Source organism: Camellia sinensis, chromosome 2 (assembly GCF_055761805.1).
Source record: "Camellia sinensis isolate YWXY chromosome 2, ASM5576180v1, whole genome shotgun sequence".
NCBI classification, from domain to species: Eukaryota; Viridiplantae; Streptophyta; class Magnoliopsida; order Ericales; family Theaceae; genus Camellia; species Camellia sinensis.
The window spans coordinates 13,543,498-13,561,545 of NC_138962.1; the positions used below are offsets into that span (position 1 = coordinate 13,543,498).

The window sequence follows — 18,048 nt, forward strand, 5'->3', positions numbered from 1 at the left end:
AATTTATTTTTTATTTTTTGTTTTATTTATTCTTGGATCTTGAGTATTGAATGATATATAAATTTAAATTTCGTTTGGTAGAGTTTTGTAAATATGATTTGAAAGTATGAGTTGTATTTTGAGTTTGTGAGTTGTGGAATTATGATTTGTGTGTAGAAATTTGTTTGGTTATGGTTTTTGAATAGAGTGTTGAATTGAGTGTGGAATTCAGGTTTGAAAGTTTGATTTGACCGGTGAAGTATGAAAATTTGTTTGGTTATGAGTTTTAGAAAGAGTTTTCAAAATTTAATTTAAATTATTATAACTCATAACAAAACATACTACTTTCACACTATTAAAAATTCTGATCAACACTAATAACCAAACTCTTTTTAAAATTCAATTAAAAAAAATTATTATTAACAGAAAATAACATTAATCAATTTTTTAATTGAAAATACTACGAAGAAAATAAATTTTTTTCAAAATAAATATTCAAAAAATTTAAATCATAAATATTCAAAAAATTTAAATCATAAATATTTAAATAATTTAAATAATCTAAAATTTTAATAATTAAAAATTTTAAATAAATATTCAAAAAATTTAAATCGTAAAAATTTAAATAATTTAAAATGTTTATATTTTAAATTTAAAAACAACTCTACACTCAAATCGTAACCAAACACATAGAACAAAAATCAATTAAGAAATTATTTTTAAAACTCATAACCACACACATAACTCGAAACTCCATAGAACTTTCACAACTTTACACCCAAATCGTAACCAAATACATAACAAAAAATTAAAATATTTAAAAATATTTTTATAAAATATAGTTTGAATTTATCTTTATAAAATATTTTAAAATTTAAAAAATTAGAATCGTAATATTTTGAAATTAAAATATTCAAAAAAATTAAAAAATTGAAAAAAGAATAACATATTTAAATATTAAAATATTTAAAATCTTAACAAAATTAAAATATTTTTAAAATATTTAAATATTTAAAATATTAAAGTATTGATTTGAATTGAGTTTTGAAAAAAGTTTTGAATTATGTGTTTGGTTATGAGTTTTGAAAAGTAATAATTATGTTTTAAATTGAGTTTTGAGAAATGGGTGTAGAATTATGATTTGAAAGCTCCAAACAAACAACACACTCAAATCAATGGGTGGAACAATATTTTGAGAGGCTTTCCAAATGGAGCCTAATACTTTTTGGGTATGTTTGGTTTGGTTTTGGGAGAGTAGTTTTTAAAAATTATTTTGGGAAGAGAGTTTCGAAATTTTTTTGGTTTGTTTGGTTGTGTATTTTGAAATTAGTTTTGGAGTTTGGAAGTTTGGAATGATTTGATATTTTGTTATAATTGAGTAGATGTGTGTGAGAGAAAAAACGGTTGAGAATGAGAGATGAGAGATAAAAAGTGATTGATTGATAGGCAAGAGAGAGACAGTGATTTTTGAAATTGTTTTAAAAAATTTACAAACCAAACAAATTTTTTAAAAAATTTTTTCTGAAATCACTCTACAAATTCAAACCAAACATGTCCTTTATTTTTCGTGCTTTTTGTTTTTACTTTTTTTTAATATTTTAAGCAATTTTTTTTTAACTTTTAGATACACCTAACATAAATACACTTAAAAAGTATAATATTTGTAAAAAAAATCTTTAAAAAATCACTAAATACCAAAAATATCAAAAATATATATGTGTCTGTGTGTGTGTGAAAATTCAGTGCATTTTTTGTATTCTTGTATATTTATTAATTTTTTAAAATACTTTTTTACAAATATTTTATTTTTTAGATATATCTAAGTAAGGTGCATCTAAAAAAGTTAAAAAAAAGAATTGCTTAAAATTTTAAAAATATTCACTAAAAATAAAACAAAAAATAAAAAAAAAACTCAATTTCCAAAAAGTTGAATCCAGAAAATTGAAACCAAACACAATGATTGGTGTCAAGAGATGAAAGGATTTTGAAGAGTCTTACTTTAGGGTTAGTTTTGGTAATATAATAGGGGTAATAAGAATCACATTTTTTTTTTTTTAGTGGTGTAACGAAATGGAGGGTGTAAAAAGGTAAAGTAATGGTGCAAGTAGAATCACTCTTTATTAGGGGTGAGCAGCGAGTATTCCGATCCGCCGCATTTTGGACGAATGCGTGATAACGAGTAAATGGCTGGGGATTGATTTTTTCCAATCCGCCTAGTTTTGGATGAATGTTGGATTTCAGGTTCCTTTGACCGCAACCGAACCGCCAAACTGCGAGCACCCCTAATAATTTGGAAGATTTTGTATTTTCAATTTGTTTAGATATTCTGTTTGTATTTTTAATTGAAAAAGAGTTTAGATATTCTGTTGTGTTTTCAATTTGAAAATCCTTTTATCAAATGGCAAGGGTTGATATTTGGTATTTTTGTGTAGAAAATATAAGGATTAATTTTGTCATTTAAAAAAAAAATCAAATTAAATAGTTTTTGAATAAAAACAAATAATGAAATAGTTTTGTAAAACCCAAGTTATTTATAGAATTATTTTTGGATATATTAATAATTAAAATAAATTGTATGGGTAATTTTGTAATCTTAAGAATTAGATTTTTTTTCTAACCCTTTTAAAAAGAAAAAAAAAAAAAAAGGATTTCACGTTATGTGGTATCACAATATTACAGAGGTTTCGGAAGAGAGACTGCCATAGAGATTGAAGGCTCAAAATTGGTGATATTTGGACACCCATTAGTGGAGGTAAAAGTTTTCCTGTATTACTGATTATTAGTTTTATTTTGAGAATTGGATGTTTGGGTGCAACGTGCAAGAGTGGAGCAATTTGGGTGGGTGTGTTTTGACTTTTGGGTTTTGTACATTGGGTAAGGTATGTTTGGCTATTGAATTGGGTGGATAGATTTGGTGTCTCTTGGATTTTAAGCATATATATTTATATAATGGGTTATTGTTGATGTGTGAAATACATCAAAATATTAATTTATTTGAGGTTCTATTTATTAGGTTTGTGTGATTGAATTAGTGGAGCTAGGTGTCTGGAGGTAGTGTAGTGGAATATTATTTTAAGCATTTGATGTAAGTAACCATCTATCACTGTTGGTACATTTTTATTCCTATTGAATCATTAAAATTATAAGTATTTATTCATAGCCTTCATGTTCTATAACAATAAAATATGGGTCAAGTATAAAACAGCATTGAAAATTATTATGAAAATTATTTGAATATTTTGTGGAACTATTATGAAAATTGTACTAAATGTTTATTCTGAAAATATTGAATATTTTATTTAAAAGTTGTGTATTGTTTGAATATTGAACATCACTCTAGTCTGACTATGATTTGGACCCTAGCCAATAGGTGTTATTTATTGGCACAGAAACTAGTATCTTTTGGGGCTTTACCACCGGCCTATGTGTGGTTCTAGACCTTGTCACGGGCTAAGTGACCGTAGTCACCAAGACTTGGGTTTTGTGAATCGCATCATTGAATCATTGAATATCGAACCATCAGTTTTGAACAACAAAATTTCGTCAAATTACCTCATTGTCTTTTCAATTAAAATTTATTGCTACACTGTTTATTTTCAGCTATGAAACCATCTTACAGAATAATTGTTCATTTATTGAATGGTAGCAAAAAAATATATTTATTGGTTATCAACTATTTTTTTTTGTATACTTGATCCAGCTAGCAGTGATGGTTGGTTATTTACTGGGTTGTCTAGCTTACCCCCTTTTTTTTTCAAATTCTGAGGAGTAGAGCTACGCGGGATTTTTTTACTTGTGGGAGTGCTGAGAGTAGGATTATGATTTAAGTACTTGGATTATTGTTTTGTTAGTGGATTTTATTAGTGGACTTGGTGGACAATTTCATTTGATAAGAATTATCAATTTTTATGGATTTTAGCATTATGATAATTAAGGATTTAATTTGAGTATATTACATTGTTGGTTATGTGTTGGACTCTTAGTCTTGCATGCTCACTTAATAAGTGTGCTTCCTTGTCACGGAGCTTGGGGTGTGACAAGTTTTGATAATGCAAATTTTCTTATATGTATTTATTATTGGTATTTGACAATTTACTTGATAATCTTTTGGTTATGTTGAGTTGGATTATTATCTTTAAAAAAAATGGAGTTTTTTTAGTAAATCCTCTTTCTAAGAGTTCTATTTTATACAACCCAAAACGTTTTAGATTATTCAATTAGGTCCTACTCATTATATAAAGACCAAAAACCCCTCAAGCCAAAACCCACGTTTATCATCTTTGAACCAAATAATAGTCTCTCTTTCTCTCTCTTCCAGAAAATCGCAGAGAAGATCTCTCAACCTTTCAAAACCCTAAACCCTAGTCATCAATCCCCTATTTTCCCTCTCATCGTCTCATCGCGATATTCATCGTCTTTGGGTCGTTGTTCGCCGAAATTGCCATTGTTGTCTCCATCTTCGCCGGAATCACCATTGCCGACCACTTGTGGCAAGAAAACCATCAAAATGGTCACCAAACGTAAATATTCATCACCTATTTTCTATACAAACCCTAATACTCTTCCTAAATTTTCACCAATGTAAAATTTCAGACATATCCCTTGATTCTATTCATATAATGTGTGGAAGCTCATATTATTGTTGTTATTCCCTTAATTGTGCGATTATTGTTATTAATACTATTCATGATTGAATGTGAACCCCTCACCCCCAATTATATGATTTTTTTTCATGAAAAAAAATTACAATAGCAGTTGTTATTGTTATTGTTAATAGTAGTGAACATTCACATGAAAAACACAATTGTGGACCAACTCACTTGTTTCAGTTGTTGTTGTTATTGTTGTTGTTGTATGTTATTCTAATGTGAACATTCACAATCGGCTTAAATTGACCACCCCCTATTAATGGATATGAACATTTATATTATATGGTGTTTGATTATGAGGTTTATTCTCATTTTTGTACTCTCAGTAATTTGTGTGAATATTCAAATTGTTCAATGTTTTTCTGTGCATGTTGACATTATACAAGCCACTTTTATTTTAAACATAATGGTTTTGTGTTGCTATAATTATGGCTTAATTAGATTTTTCTAAAGTTTAACATTATTCACAATATGGCTCATGTGAATGTCAAAGTGAATATTCACATTATTCTTATTACTAAAATAGTTGTTACATGGGTTTGGTCAATATGGTTATGTGAATGTTACTGTTGAGATAGTATGTAAATGTTTCCTTTGTGTTGAGAAATTATGTTCTTATCAATATGATATACTTTGAAATCAATGATATGTTGGTGATGTCTTAGTAGCCCATGCTGTGAATAAATTTGTTACATGATTGTTGTGGATCTACCCATTTGTATAATATATTGTGAACATTCACATCAAGCTAACCTCCAAATAATAAAGTGTCTTCTAATTGTAGTTCGATTTTGATGTGAACCTTAATTACTGGTTTAAGTTTTGTGATGTTAACAATTTGAATGTTTATATAGACACTCACTAATGTGCATGTCTATGTAGCAGACGTTGCCCTAAATTCCGCATAAAGAGGAATAGAGAGGATTATCATGTCAAAGACGATAACGTGCCGATAGAGAGGAGCACCCACATCGACATGCATTGTGTTAACTACCACCAATCAAATATCACATGACGAGCACCAAGTTCTCAGAGGCTCAGTTGAACTATTTGAGACAAACTCCATTTTGGATATTATTTGATGCATTGATAAACGTTAAGGTCAACCATGCCAAATGCATGTAGTTTGATGATGTCATTGTATGCATGTTGAAAGCATACAAGCATGCCAAAAACTATTATTGATGTGAATATTATGATTTTCTCCAATACAAAACCCATGATTTATGTACAAAACCCATGATCTTAACTATCAATTGATGTGAATTTCACATCCTTTGCAATTTTGTAAAAATATTGGAATATATATTGATTGAACAAAAGAACCAGAATTAATTATTTTGGTTATGCCTAATAAGGTACACTGGTATTATCAAAATGTTTGTTATTACAAAGTCAATGCTAATATTCACATTGGTTTCTGTTGCTTTATAATTATATACACATAACTATTAGTTTCATGTGACTAAACTAATTTATTTGATATTTTATTCGTAATGTCAACACTCACATCAATAATTTGATTGTGCATAAACCTATCATTCATATTTGTGTTCACATAGAAATGATGGTTTGTAGTTATTGTAATGTTGATATTGTCATATTTTTAGAGATTATAAAATTAATGTGAACATTTACATTATTTTAGAAGAGCAAAAAATGAATCTCCAACAAATAGTGATCATGCAAAATTGCTAACACAAAAAGAGCAAAAAATGAAAAACGTATATATCAAAAAGAATAAAATATAAAAAAACGTGTATATCTTATTTGTGTGTAATATATATGAATAAAGTAAAATAAGGGTATAATAGTCCAACAAAAAATCTAAATTAGAAAAGAAAAAAAAAAAGACCTCATAAAATAAAACTATAAATACATGAGACTAAATAGGCTACAAGAATAGTTTGTGGACTTATTAGAATAGAACACCTCTAAAAGGGATTTATAAATAAATCTCCAAAAAAAAAAATGTTGACAAATTTTTATATTATGTTTAAAATTTATAAAAATTTAAACCCCCAAACCTATTCACATTTATCCGCCAATCCGCTTAATCCACATCCGTCAATTCAACGGACGGATGCGGATTAATTTTTTTCAATCTGCCCATCAGGCGGATGGATGGTGGATTAGAAATTTCCTGACTGCAACGGAACCACAAACACCCCTACTCTTTATCATTCTTCATAATATCTCAATCAAACATTAAATTCAATAGAATAGTCATTACAAGACATCTTCTGTTTTTTTTTTTTTTTTGGATACTCCGGAAAGGATCATTACTAGACATCTAATCTCATAAAAAACAAACATGAAATACACATTCTTTTCAATCAAATAATTCAATAAATTACAATCCTCCCTATTTAATCCATCCAAACAAACATAGCCTTAGGTCTTAATTGGTTAATTCCTTAATAAATTAACAAGTTAACAATTTACATACAACAATCTATATTATTGGAAATAAATTTAAAAATCTAATTTTCTTTTATAAAATAAGATCCATTATAACCTACCCAAAAAAAAAGAGAGAAGAAAAGAAAAGCACACCCAACTCAGCCAATTACTTCATAACTGGGCAGTTAAAAATTAATTTGTAGAGACTCTCACATTAACGGTCGAGTAAACCTCCAATTAACCCTCAGAAGACTTAAAAGCTCAAGATCTTGAAATTAACCTCTAGGTCCAGTGACGTCAAAAGACCATCTTCTTGCATCCATGATGAAACAAAACAGTTACCACCTGGACCTTTAACCTGGGGTTTCATGTTCAGCTGACTATCTTAATTTAGTAGTACTAAGGCCATCTTTAACGTAAATTTAAATTTGATAAAAATAATATTCCAACTATTTCACAAAATTGGTAATCAAAAGAAGAGAGCCTTAAATAGCGTTTGGTTGGTGTTTAGAATTATGATTCGAATGTGGAGTTATATTTTGAGTTTGTGAGTTTTGAAATCATGATTTGAAAAAAGAAAATTTATTTAGTTATAAGTTTTGAATTGAATTTTGAATTAAATGTTAAATTTTAAAATGAATGTTGAGTTTATGAAAAGTTAATTAATTATTAGTTTTGAAAAAAGTTTTCAAAACTTAATTCAAGAACTTATAGTTAAACACACAACTCAAAACTTTATTAAAAATTCTATTCAAAAGTCATACCAGACTTTTTTTAAAATTTAATTTTTTAAAGAAATAATAATTATTGAAAAAAATAATTTTTTTATTTAAAAAATTAAAAAAATTCCAAAAATATTTTTTATTTAAAATATTAAAAAAATATTATTATTTGTTAATAAAAATATTCAGCTAGTACTTTAAAATTACTTTTGATTATATTGAAAAAAAAATTAATCGTTTTGTTTAAAAATATTTTTTATTTTTTAAAAATTATTGTGACAAATTATTTTTTATTTTTTATTTTTTTTGTTAATTTTAAATAAATATCCAAATAATTTGTCATTTTTGTCTCAAAAAAATATTTTCTATATTTAAAAAATATTAAAAACAAATATAAATTTTTTTTTTCAGGTGCCAATTGCTAAAAATAAATAAATAACTATTCCTGTCAACCGACCGGATGTTCAGGAGGATGCCCAAGAGAATAACTAGGTAAATCTAAAAATTCAAAAATTGTCTAAAAGGATGTTCGGATGGATGACTGAGTGGATAAAAAATTCAAAATCTTTACCAAACATGTTTTCAAAATATGTTTTGAAATTAATTTGAAAACTGTAATCAAACAGAAGGTTGTTTATTAGTGTGAAATCATAGTTTGAGAATCAAATCAAACACAGTCTTACTTTTTTTATCAAATCAAAGGAGCGTTTAACCTTTCATCAAATCTCGCAAATGACCATTAGTGGATTGATGACCAAATGGATAACCAACCGATCAACCAGCTAAACGACCACCGAATTGGGAAAAATTTGAAGAAAATTTATACTAGGCCGAACGACCGTCCGAACATCCTCCCGGTCATTCTTCCAATGGACTAGTTGTTTGATGAAAATTAAAAATTTAGCATTAAAACACTTGATATCAGATAAAACTTTTAACTTAAATCTTTACTCAAATTTAATAAGGGAAAAAAAAAAAAAAAAAAAAAAAAAAAAAAAAAAGTAAATGTTAGAGATGCTATAACAAACAAGAAAAAGAAAAGAGGCCGACCAAATCACAAATATCTTCCTGGGTCTTTAAGAAACTGTCTTGGTGCACCGTGCTCTCCAAGGGGAGATGTGTTGTGCCCATCACATCCACACCTCTTCTCAACCCAATAAAATACTACCGACCACGTGATGTGAACAAGAAGCAAGGTCAAGCCAAAGGCTACTCCAACAAGCATGGCTTCAATAAGGGATATAACAGATCAATCAAAAACCAACTTTTAGCCTCATAAGCCACAACAAGCTCACATATGTTTTATTTGGTTTGATATAACTGTTAAAACAGATTATAAAATATACCTTAACAGATTATAGATTATAATTTTAATCAGAAACTGTTAATCTGTTTGGTATAACTATTGAATTATAAATTTAAGTTGCTGAGTAACATTTGTTAAATAAGCTGTGAAGTAACTTTTTCAATTAACTTTTATTTTTTTTATTCACTATTTGTCTATATTTCTCAAAAAAAAAATAACAATAATATTTTATAGTCCATTTAGATCTTTTTCTATTTTTAAAAAAATAAAAAAATATAAGAGTATAATCGTGAATTAACATGTCCATAACAGAAACTGATAATCAGAAATAAGAGGTGAGCAGCTTCTCATAATCAATTTTTTTGACTTAAAATAAATTGTTAGAATCAGAAACTGTTTGAAATAAGTTTAACCAAACAATTCAAAATAACTTTTTAAAAGCCAAAAGTTAGCTCAAAAAAACCCCACTAAACACCCCCATAATATTCAGATCTCTTATTTGATAACTAAAATTTATACAAGCCCCATTTCCACAGCATCTCCCCCTTAAGAAAAGGATGTTCATCAATCACATTTGGCTCATTCACCGTACCAAATCTAAAATCCAACCGGTTACAAAAGCTATTGTCAGTATACGGCAACATTGCCTATGCTCAATGTTATAACAAGAAATAAAATCCTTATGCGCTCAATACAGGAGAACAGAAAATAAATGACAGAATGTTGTACCTCCGTCAGCAACATGCAATCATGTGCCTCTACCATCAATTAGTGCATTTCTATTAATGGGACTATGTTAAGCTTCTGTGAACTTGCATCCCTGAGAATATGAATTGGTTGATCCACTTCATGCATACCATGTTCACCTACAACAAACATGTCAACTTTGTTGCATAGCAATTGGTAAAACTACTTGTAGAGTGAGTTAGTGCAGAAAAAGAGGGGGGGGGGGGGGGGGGGGGCGGGGCATGAATCCAAGAATTGTGTGTCCCTTCTCTTGATGCAAAATTTTACATCAATCCTTGACAGAAAACATCCTTTTTGTGAGGCAAATTGTAAGGAATTATAAACTAGACAATAGTAAGGCTACAAATGTCGGCCAAAATTTGTTTCTACTGTAATAATACAAGCAAATTCTCCCAGGATGTGTGTGTTTGTGTGCTTATATATATACACCAGTTGTGGGTGCAAACGTAATTTTACATCTAAATTTTTTGGTGATTTGATGAATGAGGAAGATGGGTTGAATTTGAAAACTAGTAAAACAACATGGGCATAGAATAGATTTAACATAAAATAAACTTAATATCAATAACCTGCTTAGGTGAAAATACCACTATTTCAGTTAGGAAGAGGCCTATTTCAAGATCTCCTACCACAAAGGGGAATAAAACAAAACAAGCAAAAAATGTGATGAAACAAGTAAACCCCAAAAACCAAAACTCATACCAAGACAAGGCCTCAATCCAATTATGAAAATAAGGACCTTTTGATCTAGTAGTTTGGGATAATCAGAGCGACCTTAGTTGAGAGACATTGAACTTCAATTATTCAGCACCTGAGATAACAGTATTTGGGCACTTCCGTGGTTTTGAGAGAGTGAGTCAAGTAACTAAGATATCTATTATAGGAACATGGTTGTTAAAATCCCAATCTGAATCTCTTACAATCCATTTGGGCAAAATCAATACAGTTTGTGTTATGTTCCAACTTGTTTTTTTCCTTTTTCTTTTTGATGCAATTGTACAGTGAACTACGTTCAACTCTCTTCTCTATTTCATTTTTTTCCTCTAAGCTCAAGAAATCCCTAGTACCAGAATAAGTTGAAACACCAATGGCTACAAGTCAGAACACAAATGAAAATGGAATAAATTACCTCCCCTGGATAACTGAAAATGATCAATTGAAACAGGCATCATCAAACGCTCAAATTGGACAAACAAGAACACAAACTATAATATAAAGTTTGTTAACCAAAAAGCAAAAAGTGCAATGTATTGACTAGGACATAACAAGGACGCTTCCAAACAAAAACACAATCCACGCCAGTTTCCTGGTCTTTTTTTCCCCCTGGGGGAACCATTAAGGTGGTATTTGGACCATTCACATTTCCCTCGCCTTTTCCTTTCCCTTTCCAAATCCATGATTCGAAGACTGTAAATGAATATCTAGAAAGAAAAGGCTGGAAAGAAGAAATAGCATACCCCCAACACTTTAAAGGTAAGAACAGCTATCACATTCTGACCCCAGGAAAGAAAATTTGAATTTTCAAAATGAATATAGAAATCAGATGTATTGGACATCAAAACAGATTCAGCACGTATGTGACCCTCTGTGAGGGCTTAAGAGAGCATCAAACAAATAGGTATATAACTAACTGATACAATTTCAGATATGATGTGAAGTGCTATTACAGACCAAAAAATCACAGCCATAAATGAAAGAACAATGCCTATATCAAACTATGATATTAATTTCAGAAGTGCAGGTCTCACAATGTCCCTCTGCATGCCAAGAATATTCAATATGCGATGATGTTAACAAAAAGTAATGTCAAAGTAAATTCATAAATATTTTAAAAATAATTTTGAGAACATGCAGCAAATTAAGAAATGGCAACTAGAACTACTTTCAGAGGCCAAATCTAAAAAACAGAGTTAAAAAGAAAAAATATCAAATTCCATAAAAGAAAACATATTTACAAATTTGGATATCCGAACAAATGTTTAAACTCATTAAATTTCAAGTAAACATGCACTAGACAGTAATTTTTCTCCCTTTTTTTTCTTTTGCTTTTTAAATAAGTAAAAGAATATCACCAAGCAGCACCAAAAGGGAGCCACACAAGAAAATACAAAACATAGAAAGGCATGAAGAAAACCTTTCCCAAGAAGCCATTGATATAAAGAACTAAGCATCACATATTTAATTACTTAATAGGGGACTCATCAGAAATATTCTTACTCTTCTCCTTTACAATCCTCCAAAAGAATATGGGGAGCTGCTTACCAAATTGGCCAAGCCCTCCTGGGGATCCTCCCACCTGACCATGTTTCTAAAATTTCTACAATGAGCTCAGTAAAGCCTAGTGAATCCCAAGTAGGGATGGCAGATGGTCCACACATCTCCAGCAGCTTGACAATGTGCCAACGGATGATTAACCCTCTCCATTATTCCCATACATACAGCACTAATAGCGAGCACCTCAAACCTTTTTACCAATTTATCAATAGTGAGAATTTTTAACAAGTCAAATGTCATGGTAAAAAAAAAGGCAACCATGGAAGGTAACTTTGCACTCGAAATGCTCTTCCAATGAAAACACAACACCTTAGTCCACAAGGCCACAACTATTCCCCCAACGCCTTACATAAGAACACCCATAAAGGTTGCCACAATTCACATCACCGCCACCAAAGAGATTCATCCCTATTACAGATGGTGTCGAAATTATATAAGTTCATAGAAGACCTCTACCACCTCGAGCTCCAAATCCTACAGTGCTCAACTGGATTCTAAAGCATGCCTCCAGATGACATATAATAATGCTATCACAAGAAAAGAATACTTATTAAATGTGAGCAAGCCAAACTATAAGAAAAATATACAAATTTAAAATTAAGTTCCAAATTCAACCTCTCGTATCCTCGGTTAATTTTGTCCTACGTGATCATTGAAATCTCCACTATAAAAATCTTCTCCTCAACAAGTATCCCTTTCATTAGCTCATCTATTTGATCCAAGATTGTCCTTTAATATGTTACTTTAACAACAAAAAATTATTGTACATCAAGAAGAAGAATAAGGAGCAGCAGAAGGAGTGGGTACCAATAAATAGCAGTTATTGGTATACCATTGTGATTGTTTAACCATCTGCCAGTGTTTTCCATGTCATTGATTTCCTTTTAAAGATTATCACCTAAACTTCTTGCATTACCCTCACCATTCCCTTGCACCTTGAGTTCAGGATTTCAGCTGTTTTATCCCATTTTTATGATATAGTTCCAATTCCTCATGCTAATTCCGTTTACACACATCAACTTTAACAAAATAATATAAGTTGAAGTGACCACTCAGACATTGAAATCTCTTGATTTTGCTTCTCATATGGCTCTTTCGATATATGTTAATCTCTATCTATATAAGTCTTAGATTTTCAATTTTTTTAACGTTATTAAAAGTGTTACATTTTAGCATTGAGCTGAATGATAAATATTTTGCTGCGTATAACTATTGCCATATGCAAATACATTTAGCATAACCAGGCCTGCTTATTGTTCCATGAGGAGATGGGAAGAAAGGTGGATCAACTAGAAGAAAGATCTGAAGTTGAAAGCATAAATCTGCTTCTAAAGATTCAAATGCTGTCTCATCAAAGTTGTTTCAAGGAAATACTATTGCACATTTGTAGGCAATTCACATATTTTGCTCTCAATCCTTGCCAAAGAACCAGAACCAAAACCATTAAACTCCTGCGGAATAAATAAGAGCACTCAATAATAGACACATGAAAACTTAGCGGCTCACAAAGTGGTAGTACCCCTTTTCTTGGAATGTCTAGTGATAATGAGATGAAAAACTTTTGGAAACATCTGGCTGAAAATATGTTTCCATGGCATTATTCATATACTGAGATTAAAGTCATAATTCTAGCTAACCTACCGAGGCAGACCTGAGAGTAGTGCTTTAATCCAAAAGCTTTCATGAAGGCACCTAAATGAGTTAAAAGGACAGAGATATAACACTAAGGTCATAACTTTGCTCTTGTATTCAGCCCCTTCACCTCATTGGTAGCCTTTTGACTTTCTTAAGCCCCACTTGATTTACTACAGGCTCGCATTCAGAAAATTGAGCACAATCTTATAAATAAACAAAATACAGAAAAATCACATGCATATTTATTAGAAAAGTTATTGAGTCTAATTCTCACGTTAAAAGCAAAAGCTTCGCTGGACTGTGGAAATGCAAGCCTCACCTGAGCAATCACCAAAGCAGCATCAAACACCTAATGCATGGAACACACCAACTAGAGTGCTAACTGATGTTAAGCAGTGGCCAAAATTGACCACTGTGTCCCCATTGGTGGCAAACGAAATGATGTTGTCAAATAAATTTGGCTCACTTAGTGCTGATCAAAGGAAAGAAGTAATGGGTTCCAAGCAACGAGAGAGTGATAAGCCCGTGTGAGCTTGTCGAAATGAGGATTCGGTTGATCTACATATGGAAGATGGTAGTGAAGGTCTGGATACACTTGCTATATCAGGTAAACCTCTACAAGTTGGGAGCTCTTTAATTAAAGAAGAGATTAACAAGGTGCCCATAAGATTGAGAACCAAGTAGATGGCATTTACAATGTCCCTATTGAGATCTCAAAAAAAGGCTTTTCTCATTGGGAAAATACTTTGGTTGGATACTTCATTGATAAAAGATTTTCTTTCCATTATGTGAAAACTTGGGCGAAGAAACTTTGGGAAAATTTGCTTGAGGACGTTGTCTCCATTGACAATGATTTTTTTATTTTTAAAGTAAAAAGTGAAAAGGCTATGGACACAATCTTGGAAGATGGCCCCTATTATGTTGGGGATAGATTGATTGTTATTAAAAAATGACAACCTGGACTAAAACTAACAAAGTGTGAATTTTCAAGTGTGCCATTGTGGGTGAAGTTGTACAATGTTCTTTTGGAACTTTGGAGTGAAGAGGGTTTGGGTTACATAGCTAGCATCTTGGGAACTCCTCTTTATTTGGATGAGCCAACTTTCAAGAGAAGCAGACTTACGTTTGCGAGAATTTGTATTGAAGTGCCAGCAAATAAAGAGATCCCTAAGTCTTTCAAAATAAATCTTGGTTATGGTGACCCATATAAGATTCAAGTTGAGGTACCATGGAAGCCCCAAAGGTGTGATGGTTGTAAGACTTTTGGCCATACCACTAATTTGTGCCCTCAAAAGCCAAAGTCTTTGAACCCTCCCTCCTTCAAACATGAGTGGAGAGTCAAGGACACTAAAACACAAATTCCGACTAAATGGGAAGTGGTGAAGAAAAAAGGGAGAGATGGTGGGCAAGGTTCAACGCCATTGATCAACAAAGAGAGAGAGACGCAGTCTTCTGTCCCCTCAACATCTAATGCCTTTGATGTCCTTGAATCGTGTGATATGGACGAGTTAGGAAATGGAAATTCAAGTCAAGAGTTGAGAAATAGAGGGAGTCCATCTCCAAGTGATCCTAGTTATGGGGAGACTTCAAAAGAGGATAACAGAAGAAAACTTAAAGCAAAACTTCATGACTTGAAGAATGCTAGAAGGAAATTCTGAATCCTTGTTTTGTTGGGAATGTTTTGCCTGTTTTCTATAAGCTCAGTTTGTTTTTTGATGGAGTAGTTTATTTTGTTTATTTTTGTGCTTCCATCAAAAGCTGTGTGTTGAACTTCATTGTATATTTTTCTTTTTTGATTATAATATGACTTACTTATCCAAAAAAAAAAAAAAAAAGCACAAGCTTCAACAAGCTTTGTACACAGATCTACCTGATTGGATGCTAGAAACATTCAGCATCCATGCCAATGCCATTTCATTTCAAATAAATAAATAATCGAAGAAACATGAAATTGGATGTTGATTGAGAGTTAATTGCAGTAAGATTTTGGGGAAAGCCAAGGAAGCAGGTTAGAGCAAAAGACAAGAGCTTACAATATGTATGACTCTGACAGGAAAACTCATAAAGGTCTCTGCGAGCTTTTCTTCCCAAATATTGCCTCCCAAACCAGTGGCAAGAATGGCCCTTTCTTGTCCAGATACTCTCGAACAGCTTTCTCGTCAAAAGAGAACCCTTTCTGCGTCAATGCTCCAATGATGCTCCGGGCATCTTCTAAACCCTTTTCCCTGCAAAACCCATCAACCAAACCCGCAAAGGTAGCCAAGTTGAGGGAATGACCAGCCTCCAGCATTTCCACACAGAAATCAAGTGCATCCTCCAGTCTCTTAGCTTTGTAGAGGCCTTGAATCAAGATGGTGTAACTGAATGCATTGGGAGAGATCCCGTTGTTGTGCATTTTCCTGAAAATCCTCATAGCATCATCCATTTTTTGGGCCTTGCAGAAACCTTCGACCACAGCTGTGTATATCACGACTTCAGGGATGGTACCCTTCTCGCGCATCAGACCAAAAAGCTTCATGGCTTCTTGGACTAGCCCATCCTTGCAGAGGCCATCAAGCATTGCCACGGCATTGGGAATGAGGCCTGTTTCCTTCATTTTCTTGAATATCTCGTCCACGTCTTGAGGAGGAGGTGGGGAAGCTTTCATCTCCTTGTCCTCTTCTTGTTTACGCAACGGGAGATGCTTGTCCCCTTTATCAAACCCAAGCTTGAATTTTTCAAGAAAATCGTGGCCCTGCTGCTCCTGCTCCTGCTCCTGCTTCGAAGGTTGAGGTCGGGAATATTGCTTTTGAGAGGATTGCTTCTTCGTATTTTTCTCCTCCTCGTCATCACCGTCGTGGCCAAATTTATCGAATAAGAAAAGATCGCTGCTGCTGCTGCTGCTAGTGCTGGGAGATTGACGACCGGTTCTGCTTCCTCCCATTCCAACGGGCTTGCTCCTCTGGTTGATGGTGTCGGCGGAGGAGGTTGACTTATTCTCGTATCCCCTGCTGCCCCGCAAGGGCCTATTGGGTATGGGATCCGGTGGATTCTGACGGCCTGTGTCGTACGTTCTCCGTTTATCCTCTCTGATTCGGTCGTAGTTGTTATTATCAATTTCGGCAGGCTCGGTGCTACTACGGGCAAAAGCTGCTGCGCCGCTGCTGATTGTGCCTTGTTCTCCTTTCAAGGGTTGTCTTCGACCCGCACCACCACCAGCACCATCGATATCGATTGAACTAAAGGAGCATAACCTCATCAAAAGGGGCAACGTTGAATGAATAGTCGATGGCGATTGATATAACAAATGCTTAGAAACCCGACCCTTCAACGTTAGCATCATCATCACCAACCGCGCTGCTGCACTGAGGATTCCCCCCCTCCCTCTCCCTCCCCCTCTCTCAGCGACGAGAGACTGACTGATAAGAATTTAGGGTTTTGTGGCGAAACACATTCAACGGACGTGCGAACAGAGTAGGGTTTATCACATCAACCTTATAATTAGGAAAATGATATAATTTTAATTTTTGAGTTATATCTCTAAAACATCTATAAAACAAAATGTTAGTATAACTATAAGCAATATAAAATATAATTAAAAAAATTCATGAATTATGATTAAAATAATATCATAATTAAAAAAATTCATAAATTATGATTAAAATAATATCATAATTTAAAAAATATATATATTATTTATAATTAAATAATAAAATGACATAACTAAAGTTCATATGATAAACCTTTTCTAAAGGGTTGTATATTATAATTTTTCGCTACATATACATTAATATTTCTCACTTCTTACGAAAAAATTAGTCTAATATCTCTCTCTAACTTTTAATAATAAAAGAGGTCTATAATATTTTTTTTTGTAACCTAAGATTCCTTATCCACAGTCATATATCACACCATCTCTTCTCTCTCTATATATATATATATATCTATATTATATATTAAGCAAAAGGGGGTTTTTAGCCCCAAACTTTGTGGGAGTCTCAATCTAAATTTCTTATTTTTTTTATTTAAAAAATAATAATCTTAGCATTTATTAACTTCTCCCAAGTCTTACTCTCATAATAACATTTTAATGCATTAAGAACAAGCATAAAAAAAATTCTTTGAAATCTAACACACATAAATTTCTTGAAAAGTCCCAACACATGATTATTATCCCTCATAATAACACTTTAATGCATTAAGAACAAGTATAAAAAAAATTTCTTGAAAAGTCCAACACATATGATTATTATCAAAATATTAAATTTTAATATAATATAATAAAAAAAGACATTTAACTCCTTGAAAAGTCCAATACATATGATTATTATCAAAATATTAAATTTTAATATAA

General features: G+C 31.8%; 1 protein-coding gene across 1 annotated transcript; it reads right to left on the reverse strand.

The window, feature by feature from the left end:
- Window positions 1-9,527: 9,527 nt before the first annotated feature.
- Window positions 9,528-17,183, reverse strand: LOC114299519 (uncharacterized). The gene is made up of 2 exons (XM_028244285.2): window positions 15,749-17,183; window positions 9,528-9,925 (listed from the first exon to the last, which is right to left on the reverse strand). Exon 1 carries the CDS (start codon window positions 17,038-17,040, stop codon window positions 15,775-15,777), a length of 1,266 nt encoding a protein of 421 aa, XP_028100086.2. The 5' UTR covers window positions 17,041-17,183; the 3' UTR covers window positions 9,528-9,925; window positions 15,749-15,774.
- Between the last annotated feature and the right edge of the window lie 865 nt (window positions 17,184-18,048).

Bases quoted from the DNA above. Each gene is read 5' to 3' on its own strand.
- LOC114299519 (XM_028244285.2), bottom strand. From the start codon at position 17,040: ATGATGATGCTAACGTTGAAGGGTCGGGTTTCTAAGCATTTGTTATAT.